Here is an 18,745-nt window from a genome sequence, read left to right on the forward strand (position 1 = left end):
TCTTTGAGTAGCTCGTTATCATTATCATCATCATACTCATTCCCATACTCTGCAAACACAGTAGCTTTGTGTTTGCTACTCCCTCTGTTTGCCTGAAATATCCATGTGACTTTTTCCCTCCTATCTTTTCAGACACACACACACACACACACACACACACACACAGAGAGAGAGAGAGAGAGAGAGAGTTGGTTCTCTGTTTCTCTGGAGAACCCTAATACAATAACCAATAGGATAGTGTGGAAATAAGACAGTGTGACAATCAAGGCTGGATTATATGAAGCATTGCATGTCCACCTTTGCCCTCCTTTGAATCACTCACTCTGGGAGAAGCTACCTGCCATGTCATAAGGACCCTCAAGCACCCCTGTGTAGAAGTCCACGTGGTGAGGAACGGTGGTGTCCTGCCCACAGCCAGCACCAGCTCACCACCCATATGAGTGAGCCTTCTTGAAGCTGACCTACTAGCTCCAGTTCAGTGTTTAGATGGCTGCAGCCCTAGCCAGCATCTTCACTGTAACTTCATAGAGACCCCAAGCCAGAATCACCCAGACAAGCAACTGCTTCTGAATTTCTGACCCAGAGAAACTATGTATAATAAGTGTTTCTTGTTTTAAGCTGCTCATTTTTTACATAGCAATAGACCACAATACACCATCTAACATATTATTTTACATATTTGTCTTCCTTTCGTATATCTGCCTCAACTAGAACATAAATTTCCAGGAGGACAGGAATTTTTTTCCTTTTTGTTCACTGTGGAATCCCAAGCACCTAGCACAATTTTTTAACAGCAACCCCCTCACATAGGTACTGTTATTCCCATTATACAAATAAGGAAACCGGGACACAGTAAGGTTAAATAACATGTCCAAGATTGTGTAGTCAGAGTCAGATTTTTCTCCACAACCTAATGGGCTTAACCAGAGTCCTGTATTGACCCACTTCTATGCATCCCTTCCAGTGTTATGTTCAAGGCAGAAGGATAGTTATTATTGAGAGTACAATTAGATCTCAGACATGGTCTTTGCTGTCGTGGAGTTAAAAATCATTTGGGAAAACAGGATGCATATCACATAGCCGCTATATAAAGCAGGATCTAATGAGTGCTATGTAAACGTGTATAGGCCGTCAGAGGGTAACACATTTCCTTTTCCAAAGAAGAATGACTACCCATAGTTCTTATGATTTGTGCCATATTATTTTCAAAACCCTAGCCACAACTAATTGGAATAAGGATAATTTCCTTAATCAAAAGCTGACTAGGCTAGGCATCAGCCCAATATGGGGCCTGGTATATGAACGCTAAGCCTATTTGACTGTTGAGATAGTATCCTCAGTTTTCTTATTGGCCACGTATCTGTACAATAAAGCTATCATCTTGTAGCCTGAGCATGTCTTTAGTCCTTGTTGCCAGAAAAGGCCTCTCATGCATAATGCAGTTTAAAAGTCCTACAGATGTTCAGAGGAGTCATAGGTTAGAGGAAGATAAGGCTGAGACACTTCATGGAGAATTGACACGAGCTGCCGCTGAAATAAGCATATACCTTAATCAGTGTTTTAGAGATCATATCTTCGAATCGTTTTAATTTATAAAGTATAAGAACTACATGTTTTCACAGCATGCCAGGAGCAAAAGATAAAAGAAAAAAGAACTATAAGTGCTTGACTTGGGTGTTGATTATATTTTTGTGGACTTATTAGACATATTTTATATAAATGGTATTTCAAAAATTAATTCATTTTTGTATATTGTTGACTTATTTGTTATAAGTAGAAAACAGTATCTGTAGTTTTGACTGGAAATAATACAAAAGTGCATTTCTGAACCTGTGGTTCAATAATTGCCAATGATTTATAAAAGCGTTTCAGATGTCATTCAGGGTGGTAATGCAGTCTGCTTCCATTTCACTTTTTTAAAAATCCGTAAGGTAAAAGAAAAAGAGCAATAAAAGGAACCAGAAGAAAGTAAAAGAGGGGAAAAAGAAGAGAAAGAGTAATCAAAGTTTGTAATTTAGAGCCTCTGCCCTTTTGACTTTCAGTTTGAGTTTTATTCTGGAAATGACTGCTGTGTCCTCTCTGTCATGTCTCTGGCAGCAGAGAGGGGAAGGAGGGAAGAAATCTGCCTTTACATCCTAGTTCACTCATTCAATGAATATTTATGGAGACCTTACTAGGTACTTGTAACTGTGCTTTTTATCATACACCCTTTGCCTGGATTCTAAGCATTATACCTGACACACAGAAGTTGCTCAGCAAATGTCTGATATGGATGATGGGTAGATAGATGACCAATTGTTGACAACTTGTTGAAAAGTATAAAAGATGGAATTTTGTATCTCACTATCATGGAGTAATACTCCCATTAAGAACAACTAGAAAATCTAGATTAAATTCCTGGAAGTGGATTTGAAGGAGTAAGAGTTTCTCTGAATAAAGACCAGATTTTCAAAGAAGGTGGCAGAAATGTGTAATGAACCTGAGATGGCTGAATGCTATTTCTCAGGGAAAGGATCTACCTGCTCCATATACAGACTTTCAACCAAGTGTCTTGTTTTCAGACCTTCCTCCTACAAAGCTGTCTGGCTTCTCCAATTCCTGACTCTATTCTGGACTTCTTTGCTTTATAAATGTTGGTATCATGTAATTTTATAGCCAGATTGTTTTAATGTTTCATAATGAACATTTTCCCAAAGCAAAGTGTTTGTTGCAAAACAACGGTATCTTTAAGCCAGCATTGTGGGAGAGTTCTAGATTCCTGCCAGAGTTAAACCCAAGGTAGTCATATGTGTAATTCAAGTGCTTATAAAACAGCTGGAAGGAAAAAAAAACTTGGATATAAAATAAATTTAGGTGGGTCACAGTGGTTCTAGAGCCCAGGCTTAAAAATGCACATCTTTATAATAAACAAAAAGAGACCAAGATAGAGGTGAAGAAGATGTCCCTTTAGAGCAGTAGAGGAAGAGTTATGGTTCTATTTCATTGAACTACCTTAAAGAATCTACTTTGATGAGGTGTTAAATTAAGGACATTCATAAGAACATTAGTCTCATTTTCCTGTGCAATATGAAAACTTGTGTGAATATTTATAAGCTAGCAACTTGTTTTTCTCTTCTGTTCTTGGAGGTATAATTTGAACAACAGGGCCTTGTAAAAGTCTTAAGACTTTTGAAATTGTTAAATACTGCAAAGATAACCTTCAAAGAGAAGTGTGTAATCCTGATTGGCTGTCTTCTAGATAGTTTGTTGCCTTGAATTCCTAAACAACCTAAAAACTTGTATCTTTGCTCTATAAAGTCAGAAGAGAATCATTGGCACATTTCTCTTTTTCCGTATGTATAATGGAGAGAAAGAAATTCCTTTTACACTGGTTGATTTCTTATTTTAATAAAGATTTAACAAAGGAAATTGCCTTCGTGTGTGTGTGAAAATTTAATATCTAATATCCTTATCTTTGGGAATTCATGTAATTCTTTTTCTCAAGTTATTTAACAGTGTTCTTCTTTTTTCTACATAGACTGTCCTTCATCTACTTGGATTCAGTTCCAAGACAGTTGCTACATTTTTCTCCAAGAAGCCATCAAAGTAGAAAGCATAGAGGATGTCAGAAATCAGTGTACTGACCATGGTAAAAGGCTTATTCTTTTCTGTTTGTTTTTTCACAAATTAGTAAACAGTGTTCATTAATTTCTTTAAAAACTGATTTTGTCACATCTGACTTTTAACTGGGTCCTGAGATTTAATGTACAACTTTTATTTGACAACACACAAGCTACAGGCAGTGGAATTAGGTATATATTTAATCCTGGAGTTGGAAGACAGTTGTTGGACAATATGGTCCAAAGCAGGGTCTATTTAACATGCATATCCTGTGCCAGGCACTGTGCTTAAGCACACCATATACTTTACCTGGCTTTAATTATCATAACAAACCTATCAAGTAGTGTATTATCATCATTTTATTGAGAGATGAAATTAACTTCAGTTATTTGTTCAAGGTAACACAGGAAATAATTGACAAAGCCAGGATTTTAACCCAGGTCTGTTGGATTTTAGGCGTAGAGTTCTTAATCACTTAGTTATTCTCCTGGAAAGTGCTGAAGTCAGATTACATAGGACCATGAAGTAAGACTGTAGTAAACAAGAGTATATCAAGGAAAAATTATAAAAAGGCGATTTGCTAGAGCATACACTCAGTGTTCTCTACGAAATAGATTTGTAACTTCACATTGTAAAATATTTGAAATAAAAGTTTTTTTTTTTTTTTTTTTTGAGACAGGATCTTGCTCTGTCACCCAGGCTTGAGTGCAGTGGCATGATCACAGCTCACTACAGCCTTGAACTCCTGGGTTCAAGTGATCCTCCCATGTCAGCCCTCTGAATAGACAGGACTACAGATGTGCGCTAGCTATTTTGTTTGTTTGTTTGTAGAGACGGAGTTTCACTATGTTACCCAGGCTGGTCTGAAACTCTTGGCCTCAAGTGATCCTCTCACCTTGGCCTTCCAAGGTGCTGGGATTATAAGTGTGAGCCACTGCATCCAGCCAAAAAGTGTCACTTTTTAAAGACTGTACTTGGAGGCTATTTATATATTTGGCTATTAGGCCCAATTGAGCCTCTAATTATTGTGACACTTTTTTTTTTTTTTTTTTGAGATGGAGTTTCACTCTTGTTGCCCAAGCTAGGGTGCAGTGGTGTGATCTCAACTCACTGCAACCTCTGCCTCCTGGGTCCAAGCGATTCTCCTGCCTCAGCCTCTGGAGTAGCTGAGATTACAGGGGTGCACCACCATGCCTGGCTAATTTTTTGTATTTTTAGTAGAAACAAACATGGTGACATGGCTCACCATGTTAGCCAGGCTGGTGTCGAACTCCTGAGGTCAGGCAATCCACCTGCCTTGGCCTCCCAAATTGCTGGGATTACAGGCATGAGCCACCATGCCCAGCCTAAAGGTGCTTTTTATTACTGTTATATTCTTCAACAATAACATTTGGAAGAATGTTTCAAACTGTATTAGGGATACCTTAATCAAAATCATATACATTTATTATAGAAGGAATAAATGTAAACACTGAAATTATTAATCTTATGAAAGTGCCACATAGTACTAAATACATATATGATGCTTCCCTTTGAGAACGTCTTACATGAACATCGGCTCTGTGAAAACAAGACGAAATTTCCAACATGCCAATATGGTTTTATTTCAAGGCAGCTGAAATAAAATAATAGCAATTCTGCTGGTCTTAGAATATTTTTAAATCAAGTTTTCCCTTGCAACTATTTTCTTTCTTTCTTTCCTTTTCCTTTTTTTTTTGAGACAGAGTCTCGCTCTGTCGCCCAGGCTGGAGTGCAGTGGCTGGATCTCAGCTCACTGCAAGCTCTGCCTCCCGGGTTTACACCATTCTCCTGCCTCAGCCTCCCGAGTAGCTGGGACTACAGGCACCCACCACCTCGCCCAGCTAGTTTTTTGTATTTTTTAGTAGAGACAGGGTTTCACCGTGTTAGCCAGGATGGTTTCGATCTCCTGACCTCGTGATCGCCCATCTCGGCCTCCCAAAGTGTTGGGATTACAGGCTTGAGCCACTGCGCCCGGCCTCCTTTTCCTTTTTCTTTTCTTTCGTCTTTCTCTTTCTTTCTTTCTTTTTCCCTCCCTCCCTTCCTCCCTTCTTTCCTTCTTCTTTCTTTTCTTTTTCTTCTCTTTTTGTTCATTCTTTCTTTGCTTTTTACATATATATATATTTTTAGTGGATTCTCAGTCTGTTGCTCAGGCTGGAGTGCAGTGGTGTGATCTCAGATCATTGCAACCTCTACCTCCTGGGTTCAAGCAATTCTACTGCCTCAGCCTCCTGAGGAGCTGGGATTACAGACACGTGCCACCAGACCCAGCTAATTTCTTTTTTTTTTTTTTTTTAGTATTTTTTTGGTAGAGACAGGATTTCGTCATGTTGGCCAGGCTGGTCTCGAAGTCCTGACCTCAGGTGATCCACCCGCCTCAGCCTCCCAAAGTGCTGGGATTACAGGCATGAGCCACCGCGCCCAGCCCTTACAACTGTTTTCTATCCCTTAAAAAAAAAAATTAGGTATACTGAGACATAAACGTAATTTCAATGACATAAATCATATTTGAGGCTGAGAGCCAAGACATGTCCCTGTAACCTTATTAGCTTGTATGAACCATAAGATCAAAGTTCATTGTCCAGCTCTAATATATATAGAAAGTTAAGCAACTATTTATTATTTTTATATACCTAGTGATTTTCACTGATTCTAGAATATGCTGACTTTTTTCTCTTTAAAATAATTTCAGGAGCGGACATGATAAGCATACATAATGAAGAAGAAAATGCTTTTATATTGGATACTTTGAAAAAGCAATGGAAAGGCTCAGATGATATCCTACTAGGCATGTTTTATGACACAGATGGTAAGTGATATTTACCTTGTGGGACGTGACTTTGTTCTTTTTTAATGTAGTAAAACTGATGGCTCTTCAATTCTCTAGTTCAAGTTGATGATTCCTGTGGCCTCCAGGTGTTACATTTTCGGTGTGCGGCTATGATCGTACCACAGCTTAGCTCTGTGAGTTGCATAGCTGCATAGCTCAATGAGTTACACAGATGAAAGCCACAGTTGATTCTTGTCTGGATTAAAATGTGGCTCTAAGTCTCAGTATTTTTGTAATATAGCATGATCATAAAAGTTAGTATTAGCATCTGTAACTAATAGGCTAAGGATAGACTAAATTATCACAGTTCTATTATATAAACGTATTTATCATCACTGTAGACAAATATAAAGTACGTATGTAAACATTTTCAAGAGAAATGAAATGACTTTTCCCATGAGAATATTATATACATGTATATATTTTTGCAAAAACTGGATCATCTTCAGAAACCTCTTAAATCGATAGCTTCTGATGATTTGGCTGTACACAGGATATATTCCTCCTTCTAATTTTAATCCTACAACCAGAAGTTTAGACCAGACATACCTTAGTAACTTTCCACCTTTAATCCCACACCCTTTTCGGCTTGAACACCTTTTAAAACTGTCACAATGTTGAAAATATTCCTTAATTGACAGATGCGAGTTTCAAGTGGTTTGATAATTCAAATATGACATTTGATAAGTGGACAGACCAAGATGATGGGGAGGATTTAATTGACACCTGTGCTTTTCTGCACATCAAGACAGGTGAATGGAAAAAAGGAAATTGTGAAGTTTCTTTTGTGGAAGGAACACTATGCAAAACAGCTAGTAAGTATGACTGAAGGGGTTTTTCCATTCTAGGAGGGGCAGGGAAAGTAGGGCTGGTTTTAAAATAATTTTGAGGTAAGTATGCCTCAATAAATAAGATAAGGCTAGGCATGGTGGCTCACACCTACAATCCCAGCACTCTGGTAGACTGAGGCGGTGGATTGCTTGAGCACAGGAGTTCAAGACCAGCTTGCGCAACATGGCGAAAACTCATCTCTACAAAAAATACAAAAATCAGCTGGGCATGGTGGTGTGCACCTGTGGTCCCAAATACATGGGAGGCTGAGGTGGGTGGATCAGTTGAGCCTGGGAGGTTGAGGCTGCAGTAAGCGGTGAATAAGTCATTGTACTCCAGCCTGGGCAAAGAGCAATACTCTGTCTCAAAAAAAAAAAAAAAAAAAATAGAGAGGGAAAAAGACTTCAGAATGTATTAATAGGATGGTTTGCTCTTAAGTCTCTTGGAACTCAAATTATAATTCTCTTACATTTAGGAGGTAAGGCCAGATCACATGAAATAGGCATAGTTTTATTCTATCTGCTTAGTGTTTGCAAGAGGTCAAAAATTTCTTGTTTTTTAAAGGAATTATTATAATCTCTTTGCATGTGATTTGAGTGAGCAGAAGTGGTGAAGAATAATCATGTGTAATTCCAGAATTCTCGTGTTACTTTACAGGGAATTCGATTCTCCATAAGAACATCCTTTGTTTAGGCAAACAAAAACTACATCATAGTTTATAGTTTATTTGGAATTAAAATGTTTTCTTCTGACCCATCAGAAGTTTTTTTTTTTTTTTTTGAGACGGAGTCTCTCTCTGTCGCCCAGGCTGGAGTGCGGTGGCGCAATCTTGGCTCACTGCAACCTCTGCCTCCCGGCTTCAAGCGATTCTCCTGCCTCAGCCTCCCGAGTAGCTGGCACTACAGGCAGCTGGCACTACAGGCACCTGCCACCACGCCCGGCTAATTTTTATATTTTTTAGTAGAGACGGGGTTTCACCAAATTGGCCAGGCTGGTCTCAAACTCCTGACCTTGTGGTCTGCTCCAATCAGGCCTCCCAAAGTGTTGGGATTACAGGCGTGAGCCACTGTGTCCAGCCCAGAAAGTTTTTTAATGAACAGAATTATCCTGGCCCACAACAGTATTTTGATGATATTTGTTAAAATACTACACAGTTTGTTATTCTAAGTGTTAGAAAGTAAATATTTTCTCATTAAAGAAACTTAAATTTTCAAAATGTGGGCTGGGCACAGTGGCTCATGCTTGTAATCCCAGCACTTTTTGAGGCTGAGGCAGCCTTGTCAACATAGCAAGACCACCATCTCTACAAAAAAAGTTTTTGATTTTTTTTTAATGTTTCAAAATATGAATTTGGGGTGCTTGAAAGATGATATAAGCAACCATTTCCCCATTTTGCATCCTTAGTATTTTCCCCTTCTACTTCAACTGTAAACCAAAACTCCACATCCTGCTCTGCTTAATTCCTTTCTTTACATATGGAAGTATGTACATTTCTTTACTTGCTACGGCAGGATCCTTGACTATTAGTTTTACAGTGATTATCAAAATGTTCATCATAGTTTTATGGTAGTAGTATTCAACTTCAAATATTTGTTTTGTAAAAAATTGGTTCTTTTCAGGTACTGCACCTCATGGTGCGATTACATAAATAAAGTTTTTAATTAAACTGTAACTTCAAAACATCAGAAATAGTGAGTACATCCATACTAAGGTAGTTAGGGTCACAGTTGTTTAATTTTACGACATCTCTTTTCTATACTCTCCAACCAGAATCCTCTTTTTTCCTTTACCTCGTTATTGTCTTTTCCTCAAGATCCTATATTCGTTTCCACCAACCAAGCTAATGCATATTGTGAGCCCTCTACAGCTTTCTTTAAAAACTAAGTTCAAAACAGACAAGACACAATTAATGAGGCAAAGAAATACGGATTTTAAGCTATGAATATGTCGATATTAAGCTACTATTAAAAGGGTTCATTTTTAATGATTGTGAACATGTTTAAAGTCAATCCTATAATAAAGCATACATTCTAATTTTAATTTTCTTTCGTATTTTAGTTCCATACAAAAGGAAATATTTATCAGGTAAGTAATGATTTGGTCTTTAAATTTTTCCCACAATTAAAAATATATCAAAATTCTGGCATATTAAAATACTATTACAGATCCCTTTTAAAAATTATGTAATATAAAGTAGAACAATTTTTGTAAGAATGTAGAAAGGTCTCAGTAATAAGACTCGACATTTTAAATATATTCTACAATATGTAGTTTTGTCTAGCTTCTTTGACTCGGAAATTTTTTTTAGATTCATCTGTGTTGTGCACATTCACTGAATTTTTTCCCTAAGCTTTATAATACTTTATAAATTATCATATATTGTCCATTCTCTTGTTTATGGATATTTGGATCACTTCTAGTTTCAAACTAATTTGAATAGAGCTGCCTATGAACATTCTCATACATCTTCTTTTGGACTATGTTCTCATTTTCTTTGAGTATATTCTAGAAAGTAGAAAGCTGGGTCATAGGGCAAGTATATGTATTTAGATTTATTAGAAACCACCAAATAATTTTTCAAAATGCTTAAATCATGTTACTACTGGCAGCGTGTCCAAGTTCCATTTGCTCCATGTTCATCCCATGATGATATTGTCAATTTCTTTATTTTTAGCCATTCAGATCAGGTGTGTAGTGATCTTTTTGTGGCTTTAATTTTCATTTACCTGATGATGTTGAGCACCTTTCAGATGATTATTTATTTGTATATCTTTTGTGAAGAGGCTTTTACCCATTTGCGGAGCGCAGAGTGTGGAGCTTGACTCGCTGTAATCTCGACCTCCTGGGCTCAAGCAATTCTTCCACCTCAGCCTCTCAAGTAGCTTGGAGTACAGGTGTGGGTCGCCATGCCCATATAATTTTTTTTGTACAGATGGGGTTTCACCATGTTACCCAGGCTAGTCTCAAACTCCTGGGTTCAAACGATCCACCCACCTCAGCATCCCAAAGTGCTGAGATTACAGGCGTTGGGCCGCCATGCCCAGCCACCCATATTATTTTTATCGAGTTGCCTTTATTATTGGTAGGAATTTTTAAAACAACTTTTGTTCTTTAAATTTGGATATGGGCCAGGCTAAATAATACAAAGGTTAGCCGGGCGCGGTGGCGAGTGCCTGTAATCCCAGCTACTTGGGAGGCTGAGGCAGGGAGAATTGCATGAACCTGGGAGGTGGTGGTTGCAGCACTCCAGCCTCGGTGACAGAGTGACTACGTCTAAAAACAAAAAAAAATTGAATCTGAGTCCTTTGTCAGTTTTCTGTTTGGGGGTTACTACGATACAACTATGACAGAGGAGAAGAAAAGAAGTGTTGAGTTTGTGTGTATACAGGAATTACATCCTCATTCATCTATAGGAAGAAGACAGTAACAAGCGTTAGTGTGGATATGCAGCAATTGGAACTCTCGTGGTGGGAATGTAAAATGGGGCAGCCTCTGTGAAAAACAGTGTGGTGGTTCTTCAAAAAAATTAAAATTACCATATGATCCAGCAATTCCACTTCTCAGTATCTCAGTATGTATCCCAAATAACTGAAAGCAAGGAGTCTTTAATATCCGTACACCTATCTCTTTGATAGCTGTGTATCTATGTTCATAGCATCATCTGCCATAGCCAAAAGGTGGAAGCAAACCGTGTCCATTGATGAAGAGATAAACAAAATGTAATCTGCACATACAAATGAGTATCATTTAGCCTTAAAAGAGACAAAAATTCTGACACATGCTACAACATTCATAAACCTGAAGGACATTAGGTTAAACAAAATAAGCCAGTCACAGGCTGGGCGGGCAGTGGCTCACGCCTGTAATCCCAACACTTTGGGAGGCCGAGGCGGGTGGATCACCTGAGGTCAGGAGTTGGAGACCAGCCTGGCCAACATGGCGAAATCCCGTCTCTACTAAACAAACAAACAAACAAACAAACAAACAAAAACAATTAGCTGAAACCTGGAGACAGAGGCTGCAGTGAGCCTAGATCACTCCACTGCACTCCAGCCTAGGCGAGACAGAGCAAGCCTCCATCTAAAAAAAAAAAAAAAGAAAAAAAAGAAAGAAAAAAAGAAAAATAAGCTAGTCACAAAAGGCCAGGTTCTGTATAATTCTTACCTACAGTATGAGGTACCTGAAGTAGTCAACCTCACCAAGAAACTCTTTGCCAAGGGTTAGGTCAGGGAGAAATGGGAGTTTCCATTTTACAAAATGAGTTGTTCTGTGAATGGATGGTGGTGATGTAGCACAACAAAGTGAATATACTTAATGCTCACGTAAGATATCATTTGTTACATATAATTCTTTAAATTACATTTAAAAAAATCAAGTAGCAGAAGCATGTTATTTAGACATGGAGATAAATAGCTGAAGCAACAGGAGTGTAGTTAACTTTAAGGAATGGATGTTCAGGTGAGTAGTAGTGGAGCAGCACAGTATTTTTTTTTTTTTTTATTATACTTTAAGTTCTAGGGTACATGTGCATAACGTGCAGGTTTGTTACATATGTATACTTGTGCCATGTTGGTGTGCTGCACCCATCAACTCGTCAGCACCCATCAATTCATCATTTATATCAGGTATAACTCCCCAATGCAATCCCTCCCCCCCAGCACAGTATTTTCATTATGTATCTTCTAGAACTGATTTCTAAGCTATGTAAATGTATTACTTTGGAAAAAATAGAAAGATACATGGAAGTTGGAACATTTAGAAAAATATGTCTATGGCTTCAAAACCATGCATAGATGAAACATCTGGCAACATAGGGTCTTCAGACTACAGAAAAAGTAATCTCTAAATTCATTACATGTATATATGTGTATGTAAATCTATATTAAATGTGTGTATAATTTAGTGAGTAAATACTGTGTCAGACTTTCTCCTAAAGTTAGACACTGAAGACAGAGCAATGAACAAAACAAAAGCCCCTGCTCTCAAGCATACATTCTAGTGGGAAGGGTAAAACAAAAATATGTGAGATAGTGACATATCCTGTAGGGAAAATAGGCAGATAAGGATGAATTCCAGTGCAAGAAGGGAGGTGTTGTACTTTTTTATTTTTAGTAGGGTGGCCAGGGAAGGCCTCATTTGATAAGGCCATGAGTTTGCAGAATGAAGACCTAAAGTCAAAGTGAAAGCCTGTCATGTAGAGAGACAGGGATTAGGCTTAGTCTGACTTTAAGGAGTAACAGAGAACGTGGAGTTGAAGCAGCAAGGAAAACCACCCAATAATTAAGTGTAGCTGCAATCTTGGCAAACAGGAAGTTCCCCTTCATACCAAGTGTAAGCTGGAAGACTCCCTTGGGAAGAATACTTTCAACAGAATTAAGGTGTCCATAGTCAGATGCACCTAGTGTGGCAAGCAGACAGGAAAGGGCAAGTTAGTCCAAGCTGGGTTCAGCAAAGGTTACTAGAGAGGACACGGGAGTTAAATCTTCAAGGACAGGTTATCTGAGATAACAAATCAGGATCAAGGTGAAGGGTTGAATTTTTGCTGTCACTTACTAAATGGACTTGGGCAACTCATTTAAACCCTGTGCCTCAGAATTAAATGCACACAGTTGGCACTCAAACTAACCTGAGGTTACAGCTCAACAAAGTGTTTCATAGTTTTTGAGGTGGATGATGTATAGTTTGGGCCTCAGATGATCAGTGTTAGAACTAGGGCATGAAAGTAGCAGTCAAATAGGAAACAGAAGAAAAATGTGTAGTCTTGATAATTAATAGAGAGGAAGTCTATAATTTCCAGATTGGATGACTGGGCAGTGGCTATTTGCAGGAATTCAAAGGATTTGGGAGTAAAGTGGGGGTACACACACATATTTATCTATGGATTTACATACAAAACTTGAATGGTTGACATCAACCATGGAAAGCTTTGAGTCCACAAAGATGACTAGGAAGCAGTCGTCTGAAAAACAGGAGAGCAAAGTCAAGGAAGCCAAGTGAGGAGATAACTTCAAGTCTGGACCGCTAACAATCTAGTTGCCTCAGGTTGAACTAAAACATTCACGTGTTTATGCATGTAGTCATAAAGAGATCACTGTTGACCTTTGCCACAGGAATTTCAGAATGTTGAGAAAATGGATTAAATGGGCGTAAGAAATGACAAAGAAGTGAAAGCTTGTTTCAATGTTTGTTATGTTTCCTCAAGTAAGGAACATTGTTAGGCTAAAAAGTATTTTTCCTAAATTTTGTTTCTTTAAAAAAGTAGGATTTCATGGTAAATAGTTATTATATGCTTAGCAAGCAATGGATTTTTCCTTTAATTAATGAGGTGGATAATAGACTTCCTAATGTAAAACTATCCTGACCTCCAGATACAAACTACAGTTTTAATACACTACTCATCAGTTGCCTTGACAATTGACTTTGTCACACATTTAATAGTATGCAGCTAACTAAAACCCCTGGAGTCAACTTTGGCTAAAGGTCACTTGCAGAATGTGAAAATAAAAGCAGCATATATACTTACTGTGTCTCACCCATCTTGGATGCTGTCCAGTTCTTAGGATACCACGTCTTTTAAAGCTATATGATTTAGTTTGTAAATATTTCTCAATTACCATGATCTTTCAGACTTGTTTTTCTGTATTACTATCATATAATACCTATTTTTAACATAGATAATACTGATTATGAAGCGATTATTGTACAATCATTAGTAGACTGAAATAAAGTGTGTTCACATTGGTAAAGTTAAGGTTCTACACTGAAAATGGGCTGTGTTAATTTTAAGAAAACTAACCATGGGGCTGGGCACAGTGGCCCACACCTGTAATCCCAGCACTTTGGGAGGCCGAGGGGGGCAGATCACTTGAGGCCAGGGGTTTCAGACCAACCTGGGCAACATGGCAAAACTCTCTACTAAAAATACAAAAATTAGCTGGACATCATGGCGTGTGCCTGTAATCTCAGCTACCCAGGCTAACACGAGAATCACTGGCACCCAGAAGGTGGAGGTTGCCATAGCCAAAAACTATGGAAGAGCCCCATTTGAACTCAGTTTACAGAATTCTTGGCTTTTTTTTTTCATTTTAATGTCTTTAATAATACCAACAAATCCACCCTCACACCTTACCAAATCTTTACTACCAAATTTTATGTCAGGATTAAAAGATAATTCACTTGTGACCATTTCCTCACTCCTCCCAAAAAATCCTATCAATATCTGAAAAATATCAATGTCTCTCCCTCACTTTAACAAATAATTTGGCCAGATTTATCTCATAATCTTAAATACTTCCAGGTCTCATTTTAACAAGCACCAGATAGAAATAATGGGTATTATGAATATATTTAATAATCAAAAATCTGTCAAAATTATTCTGAAAATTTTTCACATTCTTTAGTCTATTACTATACATAGTACAAGTATCTGCCCAAAGTATTTTCGTTCTCCTAAACCAAGTTACTTTCCTCAATTTATTAAACTAGATTCTTAAAGAAAGATTACAAGGGTTTGAATAGGCAAGAACTGCAAAGCTGTGCATACTTACAGAACTTCAGGGAAACACACAACGAATGAATGAATGCAGACACCCAAAAGCAAGGTGCTTTTATTGCAGCTCTTGGGTGTTTTTTCAGTTAAACAAATCTTAAATCTCCAAAGCCAGGTGAACCATTAAACCTCAATAATGTAACACATTATCTAAATACTAGAATTCCTAAAGGGAACAGTAGGTCTGAATTTGTAGGCTTAGAAAGTAAAGCAAAGGAACACAAACTGGAGCATGGTATACTTGGGTGATTTCCATTTTGGGATCTTCAGTAGAGTGGAGAAGTGCACAACTTCCTAGAAAATTTGAGTAATATTCTTCAGGCCAAGAAATATAAATCTTGATAGTAACAAATGTGCAATTCTTGGTTTTCTCATCAGTGTGGGAAATTCTCAACAGAGAAATGTTTACAAAAAACTACAGTTGTGCTCATCAAAATGTACTTGGCAACTTGTGTACCCTAATCTCCCATATGTTCTTTTGTCTTTTCCTTTTCAGATAACCATATTTTAATATCAGCTTTGGTGATTGCTAGCACAGTAATTTTGACAGTTTTGGGAGCAATCATTTGGTTCCTGTACAAAAAACATTCTGATTCTCGTTTCACCACAGTTTTTTCAACCGCACCCCAATCACCTTATAACGAAGACTGTGTTTTGGTAGTTGGAGAAGAAAATGAATATCCTGTTCAATTTGAGTAAGTTTTTGGTAATCTTGCACTAAGACATCAATAAAATGCCCTGGCAGAGATTCTTGGGAAAAATTTTAATATAAAACTTGACATTGGATATTAGAGCTTTAATGGCTTTCCTTATTCCAGTAACATTTTTATATATTCATCTGTTGTGAAAAGAATCTTTAGGTTCATTAAAAAAACAGGTTTTAGAAATGATCTTAGATCTAATATAGTGATTTTAAGCATCCCGTCAAATGCAGAATCTGTCACTTGAATGAAGGAAAGCTTAAAGCCCAAGAAGCAGATAAAAATAAAAGCCCAGCCTATTTATCTTGCCTGTTGTATCTTCCCTTCTAGTTAGTTGACCCACATACGTTTACTAGTAAACATGAAATGGGGAATAAGTGATTTTAAGTACATTCCATACATTTAAGTATCTTTGATAATTGTTTCTTTGGCAGATAATTCCACTAGAATGTGTATCTCCTTTTATGATTTAGATGAAGAAAATTTTACAACTTTTAACACCCCACACCACATAATTTTAGTTTCATTACACACACCATTTTATCACAAATGACTCAAGTTTTAATGAATGTTTGTAAGTCTTTTGAAACAAAATATGATCGCTGTGTCCAGGATGGCATGGAGAAAGCTGGCAATTAGGTTAAGACTTATATATCCTAGTGCCCCTTTAAGTATTTCTTTCTTGCCACCGTACCTTTCGTACCTTCCCCTGTACAAGACATATCTCATTCTCCTCAAGCATTTATAAATTTTTCCTTCAAGGACATGAAAACTGTGTAAACAAAAACCAAAGAAAAACACTAAGTACAACTGTAGTGACAATGATCAAAGTTTTCAGTGCATTTATTGTACATTTTAAGAAAAAGGTGAAAATCATTTGGGGAGAAAAAAATGAAAAAGCTGAAATGAGTGATTTTCCTCACCATCAATAAATCAAAAACAGGAAAGCTAGAGTGTATAAATTTCACATAAATTAGTCATGTATCACTTATCAATGGGGATACGTTCTAAGAAATGCATAGTTAGGGAATCTTCTTGTGTGAAAATCAGCTTGTACTTACACAAACTCAGATGGTATGGCCTATTTTGTTCCAAACCTACACAGCATGTTACTGTGCCGAATACTGCAGACAACTGTAACATAACGGTATTTGTGTATCTAAATATAGAAAAGGCACAGTAAAAATATGGTCTACTAAGGGAACACTGTTCTATATGTGATCCATTACTGACTGAAGTATATTGTCTATATTTAGAAGTCTGAAGCTCTAAGAAAAGTAATCCCTCTCCTGAATCCACACCCCATCAATTATCTTACTTTCTTATGGGGAGATACACTATCTCACTAGCTTGACTAATGGCAACAAAGTCCCAGCTTTTGTAATCTTTTTATTGACCACATGAATCGAAAACACTCATCACAATTAACGGCACTATCATTAATGAGGCATGAGTAACTAAAAAGTGAAGAAAACTATTAACAGTGTGGCTATGTGGTACTGAAAATGCAGGCATTACACCAGCTGTTACACAAGCACAAGCATGCTCCTTACATTTCTGAGATGTGGTGTAGTGTTTGAGATGTCTATTTTATTACTGATAGACTATTACTAATGTCAATATTGAACATTATCCTGGAATTCCTCCCTGGTTTTCCTACCCAAATTGTACCACTCCTTGAAGAACTACAAGCAAAGTAAAATTATGGCATATTATATCAACTAAGAGTTCTAAAGGAGTTCTTAAAGGAGTGGTAAAATTTGGGCAGGAAAGTGATTAAGTCCAACTTAAAACCAACACTCTCAAACATCTAGAACTACAATGTCCAATGAGCCACTAACCACATGAGGCTATTTAAGTAAATTAAGTATAGTTTAAAATCCAGTTTCCCAATTACATTAGCCACACTGTCAAGTGTTCAAATCACAGGTGGTTAGTGGCTACCATACTGGGCAACATACATCATAGAACATTTTCATTATAGGAAGCTTTACTGGGCAGTGCTGCTCTTAAATCCTACCTTCCACTCAACTCCCACACAACTTTCTTTTGTACGTTTTGATACTTTCTACCTAATGGAAGCTCTTCCAAAACAGCTGTTTTAAACTCTTATTTAATTTTCAATATTTGGTTTCATTTTTCAACAGGCCAAGAGGCCTCTGGTAATGAAGTGCTATATACATATATGATGGAGTCTCGCTGTGTCACCCAGGCTAGAGTGCAGTGGCTCAATCTTGGCTCACTCCAATCTCCGCCTTGCAGGTTTTCAAGCGATTCTCCTGCCTCAGTCCCCTTAGTAGCTGGGACTACAGACATCTGTCACCTCACCTGGCTTTTTGTATTTTTGGTAGAGACGGGGTTTCGCCATATTGGCTGGGCTGGTCTCAAACTCTTGACCTCAAGTGATCCACCCACCTTGGTCTCCCAACGTGCTGGGAGTACATGCATGAGCCACCACGCTTGGCCTACATTTTAATTTTCTTTATATACCAGAACATCTATAACGGGCCCCTTATCTACTCATTAGTCAAGAGATAATTGGATTACACAGGCAGGCTTGTTTACTACATTCAGAATGTAGAAACTGCCTTCTTCAACATCTTTGTTTTAGCTAGTAATAACTATAATTCTTTGGCAGATATTTAGAATAACATTTTAAACTACATTTTCTTAGAAAATTGCATTCTTTGTAGTGAGCAGTGTAAGGTCTCGTTTGTTCAGAATTTAAAACTGATAACCAATGAAAGCCTTTTCTCTAATTCCTCTACTGTCATTTACATGATAATCTGAAGCTAATATGACAATATTTAAATACTAAGTGGTACTAGGGAACTACAAGAATACTGTAAAGCTTAAGCCATTGTTATCACTGTCATTTAGCATTTAATGACAAAACTATACAGAATTATCTTATATGCATACCAATCAATGTTTTGTACCATGTAGTTAAAATTTTTAAATAAAGTTTTATGGGTTAAGCAGAACATAATTGTCATACTGAATTTTATTAAAAGTATATATACTTCAAATTCAAAGCATCCCTAAGGACCCACAGAATATATTAAAACTACCACCCTAAAATTTTATATTTTTGCTTTAAGACAGACAATGCAAAGATAACTGGCAAGAGGTGAGCAATATTTTAGAACATTTATATTACTGCTTAAAATGAGATTTGCAATTTTAATAAAATTATTGGTTATGAAGTTTGTTGTC

General features: G+C 37.3%; 1 protein-coding gene across 1 annotated transcript; it reads left to right on the forward strand.

Annotated features, from left to right (window-relative positions):
- Window positions 1-495: 495 nt before the first annotated feature.
- CD302 (CD302 molecule) lies at window positions 496-18,513 on the forward strand (the record flags this gene model as incomplete). The annotated part of the gene is made up of 6 exons (XM_011947121.1): window positions 496-505; window positions 3,518-3,628; window positions 6,311-6,427; window positions 7,090-7,263; window positions 9,338-9,364; window positions 15,325-18,513. Coding segments are annotated over 6 exons (642 nt in total), but the record flags the coding sequence as incomplete, so codon positions are not given.
- Window positions 18,514-18,745: the final 232 nt, after the last annotated feature.

The sequence above is a fragment of the Colobus angolensis genome, unplaced genomic scaffold (genome assembly GCF_000951035.1).
Source record: "Colobus angolensis palliatus isolate OR3802 unplaced genomic scaffold, Cang.pa_1.0 Scaffold259, whole genome shotgun sequence".
NCBI lineage: Eukaryota > Metazoa > Chordata > Mammalia > Primates > Cercopithecidae > Colobus > Colobus angolensis.